Here is a 21,637-nt window from a genome sequence, read left to right on the forward strand (position 1 = left end):
ACGATTTTCCTGCTTTTCCATTTTTACGAAAACCACAGAGGCGTCTTGTTCAGCGTGCTGTCAAACCTACACTAGCAAGGAGATCGGGCTGAAACTATAGCTACAAGCTATCCAAGGATGGTACTATAGAATGTCACCTCAAGGTAGGCCTAGTGGCGTCATCTCTTGGTTAGGCCGGAAACTTATCAATCCACCCTCGTATATATCTGCAAACTATTTTTAAGCATGTATATGGCATCTACTGTTCCTCTCTTAAATATCGGTCCTACCGCCGAACACCTCACATCAATGGTTACCATAATTGCATATAATTTCTGTCCTATAATATCCTTAGCATATTTATTTACCTTCCCTAGAATCTCATCCAACCCCACAGCTTTTTTCCTTCTTAGTGTCTCTATCCCCTTTGTTACTTCTTCTTTCTTTAATCCCTCTTCGTCTTTTATCTGACTCCCCTCCATCCTTCCCTCTTCACCTATTATTCTCTTCTTACTTCCTTCTAATAGCTTTTTAAATTATTTCGTCGACTGTATCCCTTCAATCTTCCCACTTTCTTGCTTATTTTTCTATATCAGTTTAATATTTCACTGGATTCGCTGTTGCTTTTCTTAATTTGGTCTCTATATTCGTATCTTTTTCATTTATAAAACTACTCAATACATTATCCGTTCCTTAATTTTCTTAATGTAAAACTTATATTCTTTTTTTTTATTCCAGCACTCCTCACTCCACCAACTTTCTCTTGTTCCCACTCTTAACCTCTTCTTTATCAAACATTCACTCATTATCTCCTTCATAGCTTTCCAGCTTCTTACTCTTCAAATTTTTTCTTTTATTCTTTCTTTATATTCCTAAACAGCACTCTTTAACGATTTTATCACTTCTTTGCATTCATACCTCTTCTTTCAATACCATGACTATAGACAAATGGTCCGGTCCTATAATTTCTTTAATTTCAAAACTTTTTATATTTTCCTATGCCTTTCCATTTGCTAAACCGTAGTCTATGACAGACTTTCCATGCCGTGTAAAAGTATATTCTCCTGACTCATCTCATCTCAAAATACATAGACCATTCTTTCTACACCACAGTATAATTTTTTCTCCTCCCTATCTATGAAACTATCCCTTGAATTTCTTAAATTCTCTTCATCACTAATTGTCGCACCTGTTTCTTTTTCTATTCTAACATTAAAATCCACCAACATATTGTCCTTATAATCTTCAGTTTTCTCCTCAATTTGTTCTGATTACTTCTTTTTTTCTTCATTTCAATAAAAAAGCACAATCACCCAATCTTCGTTTCTTTTTATTCCCTCTATGACAATTACTCTTTTATCTATTACTTCCACCCTCGTCTCCAAATTTTTTTAACCCCAATCATTACTGTTCCTTTTGCCCTTCTTTTTTGTTCTTTCAGCACAGAAATTATTTATACTATGCCCATTACCCAAATTTTATTTGTGTATAGGCATTGTCTTTCTTTTCTACCCATGTTTCACTAAAATTATTATTTCGTATTCTTTTAACTTTTTCCGACGCAGTTTTACTATCATTTTTACAAAATTAAAATTCTATAAGATAACTAATGGTGTACAACCATAGACAATAATTGAAAGCATGCAAAAGAATCAGTAATAATTTATTCTGAAAGGAACAGTTTTATTTATTAATGGCAGTGAATATTAGAGATAGGTAACGAAAACACGTGTGACGTGATAGGTATAATTTCGGTTAGAGGAGATCGAGTCAAATTATTTCCATGTTCATTTTAAACAAAAATTTACATATTTGCTATTAATTACAGGTTGTCTTTGTTTTTATGTATGTATCGCCAACGACGTATTTTGGAGATAAATTCAGTTACACAACACGTACGTTTGTCGATTCTGTCCTTTTCGAATCCAATAAAATCTAAAGGATAGATTGCTCTTACCAATAATTATTACATATGTACACACGTGTTCAGAGTCAAGGCCGTTCCTTTTTGATGCAGGCCATAAAGTGCCTGCATGCAGTTTTTAGAATACTTTGCAAACATACTAGGCGGCATTGTGTTATTTGACCGTAGACCCTTCGAGGATGGCTAGACGCATAAAGTGAATGGTTAAATTAGTTTATAGGGGTAACGGTTTAAGAAGGATCCTTTATGATCACCAATATAATTTCATTTTTATTTTGGGGTGTTTATTTTTATGAGTTCACAGTTAAAGGTACCGTTTGTTGTTTTCTTGATGTAGCCGATCTTTTCTCAGGTTGTAAATATCCCTCTTTCCACATATTTTGAGTTTTGAAAGCCCCGCCTTGTACGTCTCCACAAAGTGGTTTTAAAGGGTTAATCACCAATGGTGACATTCGCCACACCCTTGGCATTTTCCTCCTAGTTTTTAAGTTAGATATAAGATGTGACCAAGGACTTCAAAGCAGGCACTTGAACTAAGTCAGCACAAAAACGCAAGAGGCACTTGTGTAATCTTACTAATAATCGATGGAGATACTCTGTACATATTTGTAAATATATATTTAAGTAAGTCGACTTCGCTGCAAGAGTGCTATTTTTTTCTACCTTCCACCAAAGAATTAAACAACACGCCTTATTAATTTAACGCGTGTGCTGATATTCCCCTTACAATAGTAAGTTCCCGAATATCTGCCTGTGAAATTTAACATGGTCCTTCGAGCCGGATGCTGATTTCCGGAAAACTGTGCAAGTTAGTGTGATGTGGTTCACAAGTTAAAGTGAACAATAAGGGTTTAAGTTTCGTTGAAACTAGTGTGATGTTCACATGTGAAGGTGAACAATAAGTTGTGTGAGTCATTGTATTGACAATATATATACGTTCGCAAACTGCGAATTAAAAGTGTGATGTTGTTCACAAGTGGAAGTGAACAATAAGTCTTTATCAGAGGGTGAGTCATTGTGTTGACTAAAATACATATACATTCGCAAAATTGTGTGCGAATTAAAATTGTGTGATGTTGTTCACAAGTGGAAGTGAACAATAAATGTAAGTTTGTTAGTCATTGTGGGCTAATATACATATGCGTTCGGAAGGTAGAATGTGAATTCAAATACGTGTTAAACAAAATCAAAGTTCTAATAAATTTAAGTGATTCGAAAAAACCGCAGCGAAGTATCATAGTGAAACGTTAACCAATTCCACATTTTGTGAAGTGCTCGTATCAAGTGACCCCGAGTTCTGGAGTAGAGGAAATTGTCGTGAGGGAAGCGCCAAGTGATAAGTATTCCACAGAAGAGGATACTGCATTGAGGGAAGATTCGTAGTGTTTTTGAGTTCTGGAGGAGAGGTTGTTTCTTCCCTGGGGTAAGGCGCATAGTTCATAGTAAGTTGTAGAGTATCTCCTAAGTGTATTTCCTCACCCAAACTAATTCAGTCGTTTATTGTTTTAAATTTTTAGAGTATTTTAGTATATAAAAATGGCTACTATTTCAGAGATAACCGAATTCAAATTGCAACAAGCAATTCTAAAGGTCAGGCTAGCCGAATTCAGTAGGTTTGTTTATGCGGAAGAGAACAAAATTAGATTAAGTGAAATAAGAATTCGTTTAAGTGAAATTCATAGTGTGTTGGATCAATTTGAAGAACTGCAAATAAAAATCAATGTAGATGACATAGATAGTGTCGATTACAATAATTTTGAAAATCTATATTTTAAGTCGATAAGTTATGCGCAGAGTCTTCTAGAAACAAACAACGTGGCAGTTACATTGGAAAATAATGTAACTGTTCCTAATCAAAGTGTGAATTGTGAGTCAAATATAGCAGAATGTAAAATGCAACAAGAAATTCTAAAGGTTAGGCTAGCCGAATTCAGTGAGTTTATTTATGCGGAGGAAAATAAAGATAACTTAAGTGAAATGCGAATACGTTTAAATGAAATTAATGGTGTCTTAGATCAATTTGATGAACTTCAGATGAAAATAAATGTGGATGAGTTTGATAGTGTAGAATACAATAATTTCGAAAATCTTTATTTTAAGTCAATTAGTTATGCGCAGGGTGTTTTAGAAACAAACAAAGTGGCAGTTAGATTAGAAAGTAATGTAACTGTATTAATGAATGAGAATACAAATATTCAAAATACCGTAACAACGTGTCCAAAGGGTAAATTATCTCCTTTTGTTAGTTCACATCAACAAAAATTAAACAATGAGCATAAATATAATTTTACTAAAAAACAAATCTTTACAGTACCAAAAAGGGTTAATTCAGGTTCAGTTTGCAAAGGGCATAAAATTCGAGAGAGTGAAAGGTTTGTGAAAGTTAAGGTAAATAAGGAAAGGGTTCAGTTATTTAAAGAAACTAAAACATGGCTTAATTGTTTAAAGAGTGGGCATCATAATGGTGAATGCAGGTGGACAGAATGTCTGGAATGCAGTAAGTTAATTCAGTTCAGTACTATGCTACATACTGGGAAAAATTGTAAGATTGTAGACGACACAAGTACTTCTGATTCAAAAGTTTATGAAGTTAATTATTCTGTAAAAGGTTTAGACCCAAATGAAACACCAATAAATCAATCGATTGAAGCAAAAACTAGATCTAAATACAAATATAAGGAAAACGTTAAAACTGCAATTGTGTCTTGCATTGGTGACAAATTGTCCGATCATTTCGTCAATAGACAATTAGTACGCATTCTACAAAACCATAATTCTAATTCTAAAGGTGAACCAAATTTTAGTGTTAATCTAGATATAAGCGAAATTAGTGAATTGTTAAGGGTAGATTTAAAATTAATTCAAAGGGAGAAGTTTAGTGTTTATATTAGGCAATGGTCACAACAAACATATATCAATATAAAGGGCGGCTGTAGTTCTTCTGTTCAGGTTTTAGATGTGTTCAAGTTAATTTCCGTGGGAAATTGTAACTTATCGTTCTCGGAAAAACATCCGATTGTGCTAACAAAAAATAATAATACAGTAAGTTTAATTATTCGTGAAGAACACGTCATGTGGTTGCATAGTGAGGCTCAAAGCAGGCTGAATGCTGTAAGAGCAAACAAGTGGCCAATTAATGGCAAAAATGCAACAAAATTAATTATACACAACTGCGTTTTTTGTTTCAAAAGCAAGCATCGTAGTAAATCTTATCTTAGGGAAAATTTACTAAGGAATAGGGTTTTTCAAAAGCAATTATTTTCTAATGTAGGATTGGATTATTGTGAATCATTCTATATTATGACAAAGAGATTCCGAAGTCGTGGAAAAATCAAAGTTTGCGTGTACCCTTTACTTCTCTTGGCAAATTATGTTAAACCATTCATTGGTCTAATTACAGGAGGGACTAATTCATTTAAGAGTCATTTTTGTAAAACAATAAGTCAGTTATTTGCAGATAATGAGTTGTTAAGAGATACGACTGAATTAGAATTACTATTCCAGTCCGACTATCCCTTATCCGATTATCTTAACAACAATCCCACTTCTACCCTCTTCCTAATAGGAGATACTTTTGCAAGCGTGCCTCAGGTGAAACTTACACCTTTACCTGTGAATCGTCTTTCTGCATGGGAATGTATCCAACTCTTTAGGCTCTACTTCAGGAAGAGACGACATAAAGAAAACCTCAATCAAGTAGTAACCAGAACCAAGTTGCAGCAAAAAAGTGCGGAAAAAGGAAAACTCGGTACATTAGTGGTGTCAAGAGAAGACAATGTGCGACCTGTATATTGGTCACGTGACCGAGTTCTAAACGGTTTTCTGGAAGACTATGAAAGAGTGCGTGTTAGAAAAGTGAAGACTAAATCCGATGTTTTAAACGTGCAGTGTTAAAGGTTTAGTGCCTTTATTACCCTTAAGATATTAACAAAAAATTTGTGTAAATAGATGCTTCCAATTCATTTAATGTATCTTATAAGTTATGCTAACACGCTTGTAGTAAAAAATTAGTGAAGAAAATTGTTGAAAGTTTTCAATGTTTATGTTTATGATTTTAAATTTCGTGACGTTTGTGTGTTTATAATTGAAAATTGGTAGCTTTTAGTGACAATTTAGGATTCATAATGTTTTTTTCTATGTGCTTTTCTATCGCAGTGTTAAAATGTGAATTCATTGTTGTACTTTCTATTGTGTTTAGAAATCTTGTACATTTCAATTATTATTGAACGGGACCGTTCAAGGCGGGCGGTATGTTCAGAGTCAAGGCCGTTCCTTTTTAATGCAGGCCATAAAGTGCCTGCATGCAGTTTTTAGAATACTTTGCAAACATACTAGGCGGCATTGTGTTATTTGACCGTAGACCCTTCGAGGATGGCTAGACGCATAAAGTGAATGGTTAAATTAGTTTATAGGGGTAACGGTTTAAGAAGGATCCTTTATGATCACCAATATAATTTCATTTTTATTTTGGGGTGTTTATTTTTATGAGTTCACAGTTAAAGGTACCGTTTGTTGTTTTCTTGATGTAGCCGATCTTTTCTCAGGTTGTAAATATCCCTCTTTCCACATATTTTGAGTTTTGAAAGCCCCGCCTTGTACGTCTCCACAAAGTGGTTTTAAAGGGTTAATCACCAATGGTGACATTCGCCACACCCTTGGCATTTTCCTCCTAGTTTTTAAGTTAGATATAAGATGTGACCAAGGACTTCAAAGCAGGCACTTGAACTAAGTCAGCACAAAAACGCAAGAGGCACTTGTGTAATCTTACTAATAATCGATGGAGATACTCTGTACATATTTGTAAATATATATTTAAGTAAGTCGACTTCGCTGCAAGAGTGCTATTTTTTTCTACCTTCCACCAAAGAATTAAACAACACGCCTTATTAATTTAACGCGTGTGCTGATATTCCACTTACAATAGTAAGTTCCCGAATATCTGCCTGTGAAATTTAACAACACGCAATATTAAATTTTATACTGTGTATGTTATATCGCCTGTTATTACATGCATCATCCGATCATCGCCGTGGCGCTTATTATTGTACAAGCTTCTGAGAAAACAAAAAACCTTTTTATCTCACAATATTAATCACTCATGTTTGTAACGTCTTTTAGAGTAGATAAGTTTTTTCTTTGTAATAAATTTTAAAAAGTCGCTTTTATCGGTAGAAAAGTTATTTCGCGTAGTATTTTTACCTTCTAATTTATTTAGTGTAATGAACATGTTTAATCAAGTGATTAGTAACCGTCGTAAAATTCAGAAATCTGGACATTACCCAGGAACTGGAAAAGTAAAACGGGAGCAAGGAACAAACAAGTGAATAAAATTAGAAATTATATATTTGAATGAAATTGAAATGATTTAAGCGTGTGAGTAGTCTGTAAAACGAATAAAAACAAAAACTACTGTACTACAGAGATGGTGACGCAGCGTCTTTATTTTTGCTGCATTAATTACAGGGATTGTTTTAAGACTTCAAGAGTATTATTAAGTTGATTTTTATTACACTTATTTACGTTGTTTATTTCAATAGAAAATGTATTTTGTTTCTTATTACGCTTTTTGTCATATACGACGTTGTTACAATTGCTTCAAGGTCTGTTACATTTGTCTCCAACGGTGAATTATTTTTTTATTCGTAAAATGTATGAGCCAATGTATTTCCATCTCTCATAAAATAAAAATTAAAGTTAGTTATAGTTTAATATATATCTAATAAAATTTCAGAGTATTTCCACGTAAAAAGTGGTCCCCTTGTCCCTGTTATCCCCTAACTCTGTTTTGATATTTAGCATTCTATTTGATTCCTATTATAACAATAATATGTAACTTCATTTGAAAATCTTTTTCTTTTTTCAGGTTGAAAAGATAAGAAATGCTTGTAGAGCTAAAAATCTTGAAAATATTACCGTCGGTTCTGTGGAAAAATTCCAGGGGCAAGAACGTTTAGTTATTCTTTTGTCAACTGTTCGTTCCCAACAACAAAACTGCGACAATGATCAGAAGTTTAAATTAGGCTTTTTACGAAACCCAAAGGTTCTTAAAATATTCTATTACAAATAGTAAAATAAGTATAATAGTCCGGTCAGAATAGACATTCAAGGTTACAATAATTCGCATAAAGCAAAAAATTAGCATGAATGTTGGGAACACCATTATAAATTGTCAAAAGTTCCCATCGATCAATGTGCAAAAAAAAGATATTCAATGTCAAATGTTGTAAAATTCGTTTTTTTTTTTTTTTAATTTTTCAGCTAAACGGTAAATTTTATTATAAAAAAAAGTGAAACAAAAATTGTTCTTACGCATTGTTTTCCAATAATCACCATTTCGGAGATATTGCGATGCAAAAAGTTGAAAAAGCTCTGTTCTTCATAATAAGTATAGTATGTCAATTACCTTTAAATACGTTACAGAGGCGTAATATAAGTCTACTACTGAATTTTCCACGTGGACCTAAATAAAATAGTATTAGTCTCGAACGTTCCTTCCTAGTAAAATTTGCGCAGATTTCTGTTTGTAAAATAAATGTCGCAATTTTGCTTTATTTGTAGTAACCTTTTGACCGAAAGTGAAATTGTTGCCTAAAGATGTTTATTGATGCAAGTATTGAAAAAGGTGATGTATTTTTGAAATACCTGAAAAACCAGACATCTGTGACAATTCATATGTAGTATCGAAAAAAACACACTCGGAAGAGTACCATTGCTGCAATTAAAAGACAACACATAGAAGAACAAACTTATTCTAAAAAATAAACGATTAAATTTAGAATATTTAAAATTATTATGCACAAATATTAGCCATAGCATTATGACTGCTGTTCAAGCAAGTTCCTTCAAATCAAAATTACAATCGGGTCTTTTTTGGGTTAAAACATCTTTTACATTTTTTTTCGTCTTGGTGCACATCTTATAATGATACTATAGTGTACAAGCCAGTCACCGTCCACCTCACATCTTACCACCAGAAACTGCCACTTTTACAAGTATGTTGTAGACAATGCTGATATAAATGTAAATACGCTGGATGGTCATAACACGCTTCACATAATGGGTATCATTCAAATTTTACCTCCAAAAAGTTCAGTTTTACTAGAAGAGCCTATACAACGAATAAAAGAAGCCCCTCCAGCAAAAGATTTTGCAGCAATAGCTCATATACCAATACAGATCTACCAAAATCATGGTGTAGTAAGTTATAGTAAAATAAATGTATAAATGAAATCGTATCACCAGCACCAGAAAGGTCTGAATTATCAAAGATCATAATTAGGCTAGGAGGATTTCATCTACTCATGTCTTTTCTTAATGCAATTGGTTACATTATGCAAGGAAGCAGCATGAAAGAAATACTTTGATTAATACACTTGGGTCATTAGAAAAAATTCTCAGTGGTCATGCTTATGCGGAAGCTGTTCGAACTCATACATTACTTCAGCTAACTTTAGCAATAATAATATTAAAAGAGCTTAATATTGATGACGTCATAGATGCAAATCATATCATTACTGCTGAGAGCCTAATGGATAACACTATTTCATATAATGATGTTGAAAATGACGAAGAAACATCTGGAGCATTAGTTAATCAGTTCAGTGAAAGACTAAGAGAACATGAAGGAGGTGGACCTAACGCAAAACTGTGGATTAAATATTTTTTATGGTTATATGGCTGATGTTCAGTTAATCGAAATAGCCATAGAACAATTTAACTCGACAAATACAAATTGGTTGGTGAAGATATTGATTTATTGGTATTACTGCTCGAACTCCAACGGAAAAAAATATTTATTTTTTAAAACCTAGAGCGGTTCAACAGCAATAGAAAATATATTCATCCAAAAGTTTATCTGCTGTTTCAAAATGCCAAAATCACATACTATTTTTACATGAAATAACTGGCTGCGACACGACATAAGCATTTTTCAGGAGGGGTAAAACAACAATTTTGAAATTGTTTGAGAAACAAGATTTAGTTGATTATTACCAACAGAATTCGCTTCCTTTTTTCTGTATATGGAGCTTCAAAAAAATTACGTGCTTAGATAAGTTTCAATACTTATCTTTTTTTAAAAATACTCAACAAAAAACGAGTGCAATTAACTTGTCTTCCTCCAACCTCTACTAATCAACATCTATTTCGAGTGTATTGTCAAGTTCAAGTGTGGTTTGGTAATAAACTAAACCTAAAAGGCTGGGGTTGGAAGTTAATTGAGAATACATTGGAATTAGTTTAGACTTTACCTCCACCTGCACCGGAAAAACACTCTAATACAATTTTCTGCAATTGCAAAAAAGGATGTAATGCTAAGTTGGATTGTTTTATTCATTAGCATGTATCAGATGTCGAGGGTAATCGTGCACCAGTGTTGAATCACCATTAGAAGAGGATTCTTACGATATCAGCGAAGAGACATCTGATGCATCGCTCTTTGAACAATTTACTTGTATTCAGAAGAAGACAGTGTGCTTGAAGTTCCATTAGATGATTATCAATTACACGAATAATTTCCCAAATTTCTCATAACTAACAGCTTTTTCATCATTTCCAATAATACTTTTTTTTTATTTAATACAATATTTTTAGCTCAGCACCACAATCGTGGAATAGGGGAAACCACGTTAAAAAAGAAACGCGCTAAGTACATTATCTCACAGGTGCCGCGGAAACGTGTGCATATTATGAAGAACAGAATTTTTTCAACTTTTTGCATTTCTATATCTCTGAAATGGTGATTCTTAGGGAAAAAAGCGTAAAAACAATTTTTATAGAAAATTGCATAATGGGTAATTATTGTCTCGCCTATTTTTACGATAAAGCTTACCGTTTAGATGAAAAAATAAATATTTTTGCATACGTTGGATCGATGGGTACAATTTATTTGTAATGGTATTCCCAATATTCATACCAATTTTCAGCTTTATGTGAATCAATGTACCTAATCCTACCCCTATTTTTAAAGCTAACTTGACCGGGCTATAACTAGTTCAGTCAAATTAAACTTCGAGATTAGAAAGTTTGCATGTAACTTTAACAGTTTTATTTAAATAAGTCGGGAAAATAAAAAACTATAATCCAACCGTGCGCCAGTCGGAATAGCTGAGCTCGAACCAAGAATAATTATTTACTGCAAATAATCTAAATCTTGCATGTGTATTCCTTTTTCGTTTTATTTTTTTTAAATAAGACAATTATCTTTCTTTTTTATAACTTTCGACATAATATTCATAATTATATTGCGAAAAGAAGAAATCATCATCATCATAAGGTCATCAGTCCTAAGACTGGTTGGACACGTACCTCCACTCTTTCCTATCCTGAGCTAAACTTCGCATTTCCCGAAAAGAAGAAATACAAATTAAATATCTAAATTATCTAGGTATATTGTTAAATATAAAAAACACATACATAAATGAAACATTCTTTAAAAGCGGAGATATACACATGCATATCTAGATACATACAGTTTTATGTTTGTTGCTAAACAATGCAGCATGTAGGGATGATTTAGCGAACAGTTGCTCTTTAGAGTTCTTTATCTTTATCAATTTTCATTTGAGACTAGTTTCGACTTGTTCTTGTAAATGCGTTATAACCTTGTGTGTTGTCAATGGTACGGTTAGCAACGAGCTGATCGCAACAACTGAAATTGTAAATTTAAATTTGCGACATCATATCACATTTCTACCGAAGGTTTGAACATTCGTTCCGTCTTAAATGTAATTGTTTCGGCTTGATGTAAAGTTCACATAATTTCTGAAATAAGACTCTTTAACTTGTAGATGTTGTTCTGTTAAAATATTGTATATTTAGTAGAGCTTGTGCATATTTAGTTCACATTTATTAACACACGTTTAATAGTCCAGCTTCTACAATAACGTGACTGGGTACATTGTAAATTTTTAACGAACTTACTTGTTATTTGTTGTCATTTTTTGGTTAAATTCTTTTTTTCAATTTTTTGCCGATTTCATGAACATCACCTTCCGTTTTATTATGGTCCATTATTATTACTGAACTACGGAGCTTTAAAAATACATGAAATGTATAAAATTATTGGTTTCAAATTCACTTTAACAATTAAGTCTACACGAGCCTCAAATAAAACTGTTAACAATAAATAACTCGAAAAAACCAATCGGGTTGTTGTAAAATCGTTCTTACATGTTGCGTCGTTTAGCTTTGAATCTGTAAGTATATCTTTGAAGCTAGAAAATGTTACTCTGGGAACTTTCTACAATTTATATGTTATTTTCATTTGATAATATACAGACCGAAATATTTTATTTACCTAATTTTTTAGAATATTCGTAAGCATTCCTAATTGTTCAATTTTTTTCAATCTAATTTGACTGGACTAAACACAATAATGTCAATCTGAAATATTTATTTTCTTTTTCAGAGATTTAACGTTGCTTTAACACGAGCAAAAGCATTATTAATTGTCATTGGTAATCCCTTCCTCCTTGAAAATGATGAAAACTGGAGAGAGTTTTTAAAGTTTTGTATAGAAAATCATTGTTTGGTCGGCGCACCTTTCAATTTACGTTGTAAAGTAAAGGTAGAAAATGTTTTACAGAAACTTGCGGATATTACTGTTAATTAGTTTTTTATCGTGTTTGATTAAAAATAAATGTTAATTTTAGCATATTGAAATGACGTTGAAGTTATTGAAATATTCTTTTATATTTGTAAGTGTCCTTTTGTCAGTTAACTTTCTAATTAAAAAAATCGAATTGTTGGTTTTAATATTTATTTGTATTATTTGTCCTCAATTTTTCTAATTAGCATAACCACATTAATTAATACTATTCTATTCGAAAAACTTACAGTAATGTTGGAGGAAGGTATGTATGTTAAATGCTCAAACGATAAAATTATCTTTTTTAAAAGAAAGAACATTTATTCTTTTCAATGTACAAAATTCACAGTCTTATCTGAAGCTAAAGTACCTTAACAACGACACTACATTTAGAAGCTCGGTTTTACCTAGTCAGCAAAATGCTAGGTACTTTACGTTTACATATATGATTTATCCTAATATCTAACATGTACACAGGTTTAAACAGATCTATATAAAAGATTTGAAGGATCAAAACAGTTGAAGAACTACCGTTTATATATATATTCTTTGAAATCAAAATTAACTTTGTAAAGAAATTAAACTTTATTCGAATATAAGGAGATTATCACACAACTGATTAGCAGACTTGTGTATAGACAACTAACTATCTACAACATGTTATTTCTGAAGAAGCGTGAAATTGTTCATTAATATATACATTAGACTTTACAATATCATATAATACATGCTTATTTACTAACTTGTTCTGCGTTCAGTTACTTTTCCGAAATAGATTTCTCCTTCTGCATTGACAATTCTGGTCAAAATTCCATTGCTTTGTTTCTATCATAGGTAACAGTCATATAAAGAAGTGTTCTCTTGCACAACTACTTCTTTGTCGGCTCTGTTTATGAAATCCTCATTCCGTTCTATTTCATTTCATTCATTCTTTACAATTTTATTATATCTTTTCTACTCTACTAATCAATGTAAATAAATCCAATCACACTAAAGCCTACTGTTTAGTGTATTATTCAGTCAAACCCTACGTAATATGTCATGCTGAGTACTTTGAAAAATGTTGAGTGAGAAAAATCGAATTAGCAAATTTTCTCCTCTATACAAGAAACAACACTACAACTACATTTTGAATGAAAAAATAAAACTGCAAAAATTTCACTAAATTGTCAAATTGAAGCTATGAATATAGTTATTTTAAAATTTTATGGTTTCAATTGCATACTAGTACGGGGAATGAGCGGATTCTGAATTAGGAGGAGTGAGTGGAATAGCGATTCCCTCATTTTTCTTTCTATTTAGAATCGGTTAATGAGTGAGTAACAACGTCTTTACATGTTCGCGACTTGTCCCTTTGACTTTCTCTATTTAGAATCGATTGATGAGGAGTGAGGAATAGCATCTTTGCACTTGACCTTGAACTGCCTCGATTTAGAATCTTGTGGTGGGAATAAGTGAATTCACTCCGGACGCAACAATTCTCTTGTAAACACTTTACCCCTATTATATTGTAAGTCCCTACTTATTTTTTAAGCGTAGTTTTGTTTTCACGATGATAGCGATGTGTATCTTGTTACTGATAATTAAATACTAACTCAAATTAAACAGCTACAAATGCTTTACAAATAGAAAGGTATATGTTAACTTGGAAGATGGAATAAAGGTGGAAAGGATTTTCGACTCAGGAGTTAGAAATAACGTCTGCGCATTTACACATACAATGGTACTTATCCTTGCCGTGAAATTCCTCGAATTTAAATATACTGTCAGCTGCATGCATGTACTCCTCATCGAGTCTGTGACCCGTTTTTTAATTATTATGTACATAAAAGCTGAAGAGATCATACTATTATCAGGTTCAGGAAATGTAATACAAAATATATATAATTTGCATCCGGCATACGTAAGGCATTATGCAAGCGCGATCCATACATTTATTTATTTAATAAACAGATGTACAGTAAGAAAAAGACAATTTTGTGAACATGACCTCCAAGTTAACAAAGTTGATTTCTTGCCATTCAACCACTGAAGTATGATCTCTCCAATACCAACTATAAACCAAACTTGCCCTCTGTAGAAGAGGATAGACTAATTCGCTGAAGGAATTGTTTTGGAATGTTTCCTGATTTCCAGCGAAGATCGTGGTGCGAATCGATCAAATGCTTGTTTTTCAATCAGAATGTGGTGAACTACACATCAAGTGTGGTTCGATGAGGAAATAACGCACATCTTTCTCGGGTAGGTATGCAATGGGAACTTCTTTAAAAAAATAAATCACTCAAAGGAGCCCATAAAGCCTTCTATGCCAATAAAAACTGGTTGCCATTGTTGTATTAGGAACACTGTTGTAGGCGAAAACAGGTAACCTACTTCCTTCTAGTTGATGAAATTGACCACCACAGAAAGTTGTCGCTTAAGCACTGCAACGTAAGCTCACCTGTGAGGCGTTCTGAAGAAGCTTGCAGTAATTTATAAACCTATCAGTTAGATAAACACAAAAGGGTATTCTGTGTTTTAAGTGGTTGTCACCTACATCAACATTTAAATACAGTTCCTGATCAATGGGAAATGGGCAATATTCTTCCTCCAAGTAGTCGCTTAACCACCGCTTGGTTACCTCTCCATAACAATACACCACATCTGCCTCTTGTAGTATAGGATGGACTAGTTCACGAAAGGAATACTGTTGAATGTCCGCCTATTCGCAGCAAAGACCGTTGTGCAAATCGACTAAATATCTGATTTCCAATTTGAATGTGGTGCTCTGCACATCCCAAGGAAATGGTGGCTCGATGAGAAAATAACGCATATCTTGGAGGTAGACATTATAATATTAATATAACAAACAAAATAAGTATAGTATCATTTGACATCACAAACCTATACACAAATATACATACTGAAGAAACTTTTAATAATAGAAACAATTTTTGGGAGAATAAATACAAAACAATTAAGAAGAATGCTTCGTACAATTCTAAATCAAAATTATTTCAGATTCAACAACTCATACTATAAACAAAAAATGGATTAGCCATGTGAAGTCCATTATCAGGAATAATGCAAGAAATATAGCTGCACACTTTCGAAGAAGAAATAGTCAACACACTTAAACAGAAAGTGTGATCGGGTTTTCTGGCCGCTGTCTATGAAAATTACTTCCTAACGTTTCGCCTACAACTGCGGCAAGCATTCTCAAGGGTGATGAAGTGGTCGTCACGTTCGTAAGTGGTATCGCAAAAGTCACTCGGTGGATAGTGTCGGTGTCATTTTTTTTTTGTTTTCGTGGAAGAGAGGAAATCTTCAAAAGACAGCCAGCCATGACTGGGTAGTGTCGGATTCCCGAGGAAGATGTCCTTGGACCTACCGACTAAAATCCCTCTACCTCAGGCCGTTATAGGATTAATTAAGGTCCTCTTCAGTCAATTGTTGTTCAGAGTTGTATGTGATTGTGTTTTTAAGAATGCGTTTGTGTGTGTGTGTGGGTGTAGGTGTGTGTGTGTGTGTGTGTGTGTGTGTGTGTGTGTGTGTGTGTGTGTGTGAGAGTGTGTGTGTGTGTGGGGTTATTTTAAGGAGTTGGGAAGGTTATCCAGGTAATTGAGGTATTCGTTAGGGAGGCCGGGAGTGGTTGCCAATAATTTGGCAGGGGGGAAGGGGATTTTGTGTTTTGGTTTTTGTGTGATCCTTCGGGTATGTGGGATAGAGTTTTTGTTGTGATGGGGTTGGTGTTTTCGATGGCTCTTTTAGCGAAGTTTGTTTGTAGTGTGTTTATGCGTGTGGGGATTGATGTGATGTTATCGTATAATGTGTCGGAAGGAAATAATATATTTAGTCTCGCGATTTTACGTAAAATACACCTCTCGGTTGTTAGTATTTTGTGTGTGTGCCATAGTGTGGCTGTGGTTAGTGATACTGCGCGATAATCTATCTATGAGGTCTTACAAATGTTTTATATGTATGGAGAAGAGTTTTTGTATTACACGTCTTTATTCGACCGTTTATTAGAGAGATTAAGTTAGCGCGTTTTCGTACTCTATCCAGTGTGTTTGTGATTTCTGTTTTCAGTGTTAGTCGAGTGTTAAGTAGTGTAATATTTACGTCGCGCGTTGAAAGGGATTTTTTGGTGACGAGATTAGGATGTCTGAATAGAATGAGTAAAGTTTTGTTTGGATTAGTTTTGATACGCCATTTACTGAGCCATAGTTCTAGTTGATTGACTTGAAGATTAATTTTAGAGTTACATACTTTGGTGTTTATGTCGTATGCCCAATAAGCGGTGTCGTCTGCGTACTGAGCCAGACTTATTGAATTATCGAGGGGCTGTGGAATGTCGTGACAAAATATGTTATATAATAGTGGCGCAAGAACCGTGCCTTGGGGTACGCCTGCGGATAGCGTGAATGTGCGTAATAACGTGTTCCCTATTTTGATTTTTGACGGTCTATCTGTTAAGAAAGAGTGAATTAATTTTAAGAAGAAAGGGGAAAGGTTAATTTGTAATAGTTTGTATAGTAGCCCGTTATGCTAAACTGTGTCAAAGTCGAGCGCTACTGCTAGGGTACAACCGCCCGAATTCATGGCTGATATTGCCTCTGTTTGTATTTTGAGTACCGGGTCAAAAGAGTTTAGTCCCTTACGGAACCCGGCTTGGGTGTCTGGGATGATGTTGTTGTCCCTGCAGTAGTCTGAAAGGCGTGTCGCGAGTATTCTTTGGAAGATTTTGCCCATGTTATTTATTAAAGAAATTGGTCGGTAGGTCTTAGGATCCGTGTGATCTTGCGGTCTTCCAGTTCGTCGGATAGTATCCCGTTTTGAGAATCGCGTTGAATATGGTGATAAGGTGGTCAATGGCGAAGGGAGGTAGGTTTTTAATGATACTATTGGTGATTCCATCTTCACCAGATGAATTGTTTTTTGGTTTACTGAATGTGTCTGTGACATCGTCCTGTGTTATTTCGCGTAAAATATGATTTTCATCGTGTTGTGCGGTTTGTATTACGTTTATGACGTTATGATATATTCTCGCGGCGCGTATCGCGTCGTTGTGTGGACCCGTGTAGGTAACGTGCAAATTTTGCAATGTATCGGCGAACGCATTGGATTGCTCTTCCGCTGTATTGTAGATGTGATCATTGATTACTAAATGGGTAATTGTAGATTGTTTTTGACCGGTGTTTGTTTTGAATTTATTCCAAAATTTGGAGCCATCGTGAAAATTAAGTTTTGAGCAGGTTTCGTGCCAACGTTTTTCTTGATGTTTGTTTGTTTTAAGTCGAACTAACGCGTTTCTGTTTTAACGAGTGGATCGCGGGTTCTCGTAAATTGTCTATACAATGCGCGATTTCTTTTGAATAATTCAATTATCTCTCGCGGGAGAGGTTTTGGGCCTATACAGATTATTTTGACTGGCGCAGTTTCGTGTATCGCGTTTTGTACACATGTGTTGTAATTATCTATCGCGGTGTCGATTTCATCCTGTCGTCATACTGTCGGTTGGAAGAGGTTAGAGTTACTGATGTCTTCGCGAAGGTTGTCGAAATTAATATTCTTGTAGTGGCATAATTAGGTGTAATTTTACATGATCGGATATTAAGTGTGGCAGATAGTGGTATGTGGTCGCTAGTTATCGGAGTTCCTATTTCACATTCGTCGGAAAAAAGTGGCGCGACTCTGTCCGTACAGAGTATATGATCTGGAATGGACGAGCTTTGATGGCTTAAAAAGGTGAAATCAGTGTTTCTTATGCGGAATAAATTGAATGTGAGAAGCGCGATTGCGAGTATTCGCCGGTTGGCGTTTCTACTGGTATCTCCGAATGTAGTGTGTCGCGCGTTAAAATCTCCTAGAACTATGGCTCTAGAAATGGTTGATACGTAAGATAAGAACTCAACTGGTAGCCTGGTAGAATGTTTGTTATAAAACGTAAAGATAGATAGATAGATAGATAGATAGATAGATAGATAGATAGATAGCTTTATTAAAAACATTATGTTTTATATATACAAGGTGCAAAAATATGTTTTATATATACCAAGTACAATTTTTATTATTTTTCTTCTCCTGCTATTTTTCTCTTCCATAAGATTTCTCTCATCCTTTTCATGTTGTTCACTCCTTCCAGTTGAGCTTTCCAGCTTTTTGCAGAACTTCCCGTTTCCCCACATCGCTCAAAAATATGTTCAAGCGTCTCTGGCTCCTTTTTACATAATCTGCATAATTTCTTTTCTTCTTCCTCCCAATACCTTGACGCTCTATTTTCGCTTCCCAATCTGAATCTTGCAGTTAATTGTAGGTGGTTTTTTCTCTTTACTCCTTCATCTTTCAAATAATGAGGTTTTTCTTCTCCTTCTTTCCATAATATCTTGTACTCTTGAGCGAATTTCATGTTTCTCATTTTCTCTCTCCTTCTTTGTTTGTCAATATCTTTAGTTAAGTTTTCTAGTTCCTTCCATACATTTCTCTCATTTTCCAGCTTCCATATATAATGTTTGATTGACCACCCTCTCTCCATTAAAAAATTCTTTCTTTCTTTTTTCCATCTTTCCCTTGTGGTTTTCTTTTCTTCCTTTTGCAAGAGCGCAATTTTGTCCTTAACTTTTACACATTCTTTTAGTATTGCGTTGCCTTCGGAATTTAATATTTTTTCTTCGTACTTTAAGGCCCTTTTTGAATATTTTATGGTCAGTTTTTCATATTTAGTTTCTTCCTGAAGAAGGTATCTCGGAGTACTCTTATCTAGCTTTAGTGTCCATTTAATATATCTGTCCTGAATACTTTCGATTTCTTTTCTCTCTTCCCATCCCCAGATTTCTGCCCCATACATTATTATACTTTCTACTAGTGTCTCGAAAAGAAACATTCTCTTTTTCCAGCAATCTCTTAAGTTTCTTTCTCCTATTCCCCATACTTTTCCCATTACACTTAATGCCTTCTTTTTCAGATTTTTAATGTGCTTGTCTACTCCATTATTCCTCTGTAATATGAAGCCTAAGTAATTAAATTCTGTAACCTCTTCGATTGTTTTTCCGTTCCATTGGAATTCGACTTTTTTCTTTCTTCCTCCTGCCTTCTTCCCTCTTAAAATTTTTGATTTGTCTGTATTTAATTCCAACCCTCTTTCCTTTATGTATTTGTTGAATTTTGTTAACATTTCCCTCATTCCTCTTTCATTATTCGCTAATAAAACTATGTCATCTGCATATGACACTGACCAAATTTTTTTTCTACCGATTACTATACCTCCTTCTTGCGCTGTGCTCATTTTCTTCTCTAAGTTTGCAAATGTTGCATTAAAAAGTACTGTGCTCAGTGGACACCCCTGTCTTATGCCTTCTCTCATTGATATAATCTTTGATTTTTCCCCATTAACTTCTATCTTAAAGTAAGTTTCCTCATAAATTTCTCTTATCCTCTCTTTTAATTTGTTTTCTATATTTAGCTCTTCTAAGGTCTTCCATATCGTATCTCTTTTAAGCTTATCGAAAGCTCCTTTCATGTCTGCAAAGAAGAGGAAAATTTCACCTTTTTCTTTCTTTATTTCTTCTTCGATGGCCGTTTTAACTATGTATATTGCGTCAATAGTTCCTTTATTTTTCCTATATCCCATCTGCGTCTCTCCTAATGCTTTTTTGTCTTCCAATTCCTTTTCTAATCTTTTCCTAAGTATTTCCGCGTAAATTTTATATCCTGTGTTCATAAGAGTTATTCCTCTGTAGTTTTCCGGTTTATGTCTATCTCCTTTCTTGAAAATTGGTTTTATTATTCCCATTTTCCATTCCTCAGGCAGATCTTCATCTCCATTCCATATTTTATTTAGTATTCCTTGCAAGTTCTCTTGTAATTCCTTTCCACCATATATCCAGGCTTCATTTGTGATTTTATCTTCTCCAGCCGCCTTTTTCTTTTTCAGCTTCTTTATTACTTGTTCTACTTCCTCTTGCGTTATTTCTTGATCTTCATTTTTTTCTATTTTCTCTTCTTTACCCAGCTGTCTTGTTTCTTCTACTACTTTTCCTCCCATTTGTTTAGCAAAGTGCTCAGTCCATTCAACCATATGTATTTTTTTACTTATCTCTTCTTTTTTTGTTCTTTGTTTGTTTATTAACTCCCAGAACTTCTTTCCCGTTTTGTCCTTTCTTGCTTCTGACCAGTCTTTCTCCAATGTCAGTCGTTTCTTATCCTCAATTATTTTTTTGTATTTCTTTTTACATTCACAGTAATCTGTTTTCAGTTCACCTGTTTCTATATATTTTTTCCTTGTCTTCTTTAACTCTAGTTTTGCTGCGTGACATTCTTGATCCCACCATTTCTTTTTCTGGATACTTGTATTAATCCTTATTTCCTTTATACATACCGCTGCTTTTAGCTTTTCTCTGAGTCCGTTCCAATTTTCTGGTCTTCCTAATTCTTTTAACTTATTGTTGTAATTTAAAATATCCTCCTCCGACCATCCTTCGTAGATTATTGTTTTGTATTTAGATCCTTTTTCATGTACCTTTTTCGTTAAAATATTTAATTGCAAGTCTAATCTTTGATGGTCTGACTCATTGTTATCCACTACCTGCATTCTCTCTATCAGATCTTCTTCAGTTTTCCTATTAGTAATTACGTAATCTATTACTGACCTTCCTTTAGTTCCTATGTAGGTTAATTCCCCTTGTTCATCGCCTCTTACGTTTCCATTTAGGATGTACATTCCATTATCTGAAACCCAATTCAGTAGTACCTCTCCTTCTTTATTTAAAACCTTATCTTTCGATAGCCTATATTCTTCTGTCATCATTTCACTCTCTCTTCCACCTTTATTTGCTGTTCTTGCGTTAAAATCTCCTCCCATTATTATGTATCCTTCCTTGATATCTTCTAATATTTTTCCTACTTTTTCATAGTTTTCACTCCTTCTATCTCTCATGTATACGCTTAAGATCATAAGTTTTCCTTTGTCTGTGTTTAAATCTAGTTTGATTAGTTCCTCATTTAACTTTTCTATTATTGTAGACTTTACATTTAGGGATTTGCTAAATGCCGTGACCATTCCTCCTTTTAGCCTTCCCCTTTTCCCTTCCCTTCTTGCTTCAACCAGTAAAATATTGTAATTTATCAATTTATTTTCTATTAATTCTCTGTCTTTTTCGTCCGCCCAA

At 34.0% G+C, this 21,637-nt stretch overlaps 2 protein-coding genes across 3 annotated transcripts in view; one reads left to right on the plus strand and one right to left on the minus strand.

Moving 5' to 3' along the window:
• Nucleotides 1-12,624, plus strand: part of LOC108737222 (putative helicase MOV-10) — a 63,741-nt gene extending 51,117 nt beyond the window's left edge. For both annotated transcript variants that reach the window (XM_025973304.1, XM_025973305.1), the window contains exons 17-18: nt 7,767-7,943; nt 12,312-12,624. In XM_025973304.1, coding sequence (XP_025829089.1) covers nt 7,767-7,943; nt 12,312-12,515 — 381 coding nt within the window. In that variant the 3' untranslated portion in view covers nt 12,516-12,624. The remainder of the gene's footprint in view (nt 1-7,766; nt 7,944-12,311) is intronic.
• A 4,394-nt stretch (nt 12,625-17,018) lies between these two features.
• On the minus strand, nt 17,019-20,514 carry LOC112904077. The gene is made up of 2 exons (XM_025973299.1): nt 20,016-20,514; nt 17,019-17,179 (listed from the first exon to the last, which is right to left on the minus strand). The coding sequence occupies exons 1-2, from the start codon at nt 20,512-20,514 to the stop codon at nt 17,019-17,021; spliced, it is 660 nt and encodes a 219-aa protein (XP_025829084.1).
• Nucleotides 20,515-21,637: the final 1,123 nt, after the last annotated feature.

Source organism: Agrilus planipennis, unplaced genomic scaffold, assembly GCF_000699045.2.
Source record: "Agrilus planipennis isolate EAB-ADULT unplaced genomic scaffold, Apla_2.0 scaffold81, whole genome shotgun sequence".
Taxonomy (NCBI): Eukaryota; Metazoa; Arthropoda; class Insecta; order Coleoptera; family Buprestidae; genus Agrilus; species Agrilus planipennis.

Excerpts from the sequence above, each read along its gene's own strand:
- LOC112904077 (XM_025973299.1), bottom strand. The coding sequence starts at position 20,514 with ATGGGAGGAAAAGTAGTAGAAGAAACAAGACAGCTGGGTAAAGAAGAG. Across the intron at positions 17,180-20,015 it reads AGAAATAAAGAAAGAAAAAG|ACTACTGCAGGGACAACAAC; the intron begins GTGAAATTTTCC and ends CACGCCTTTCAG.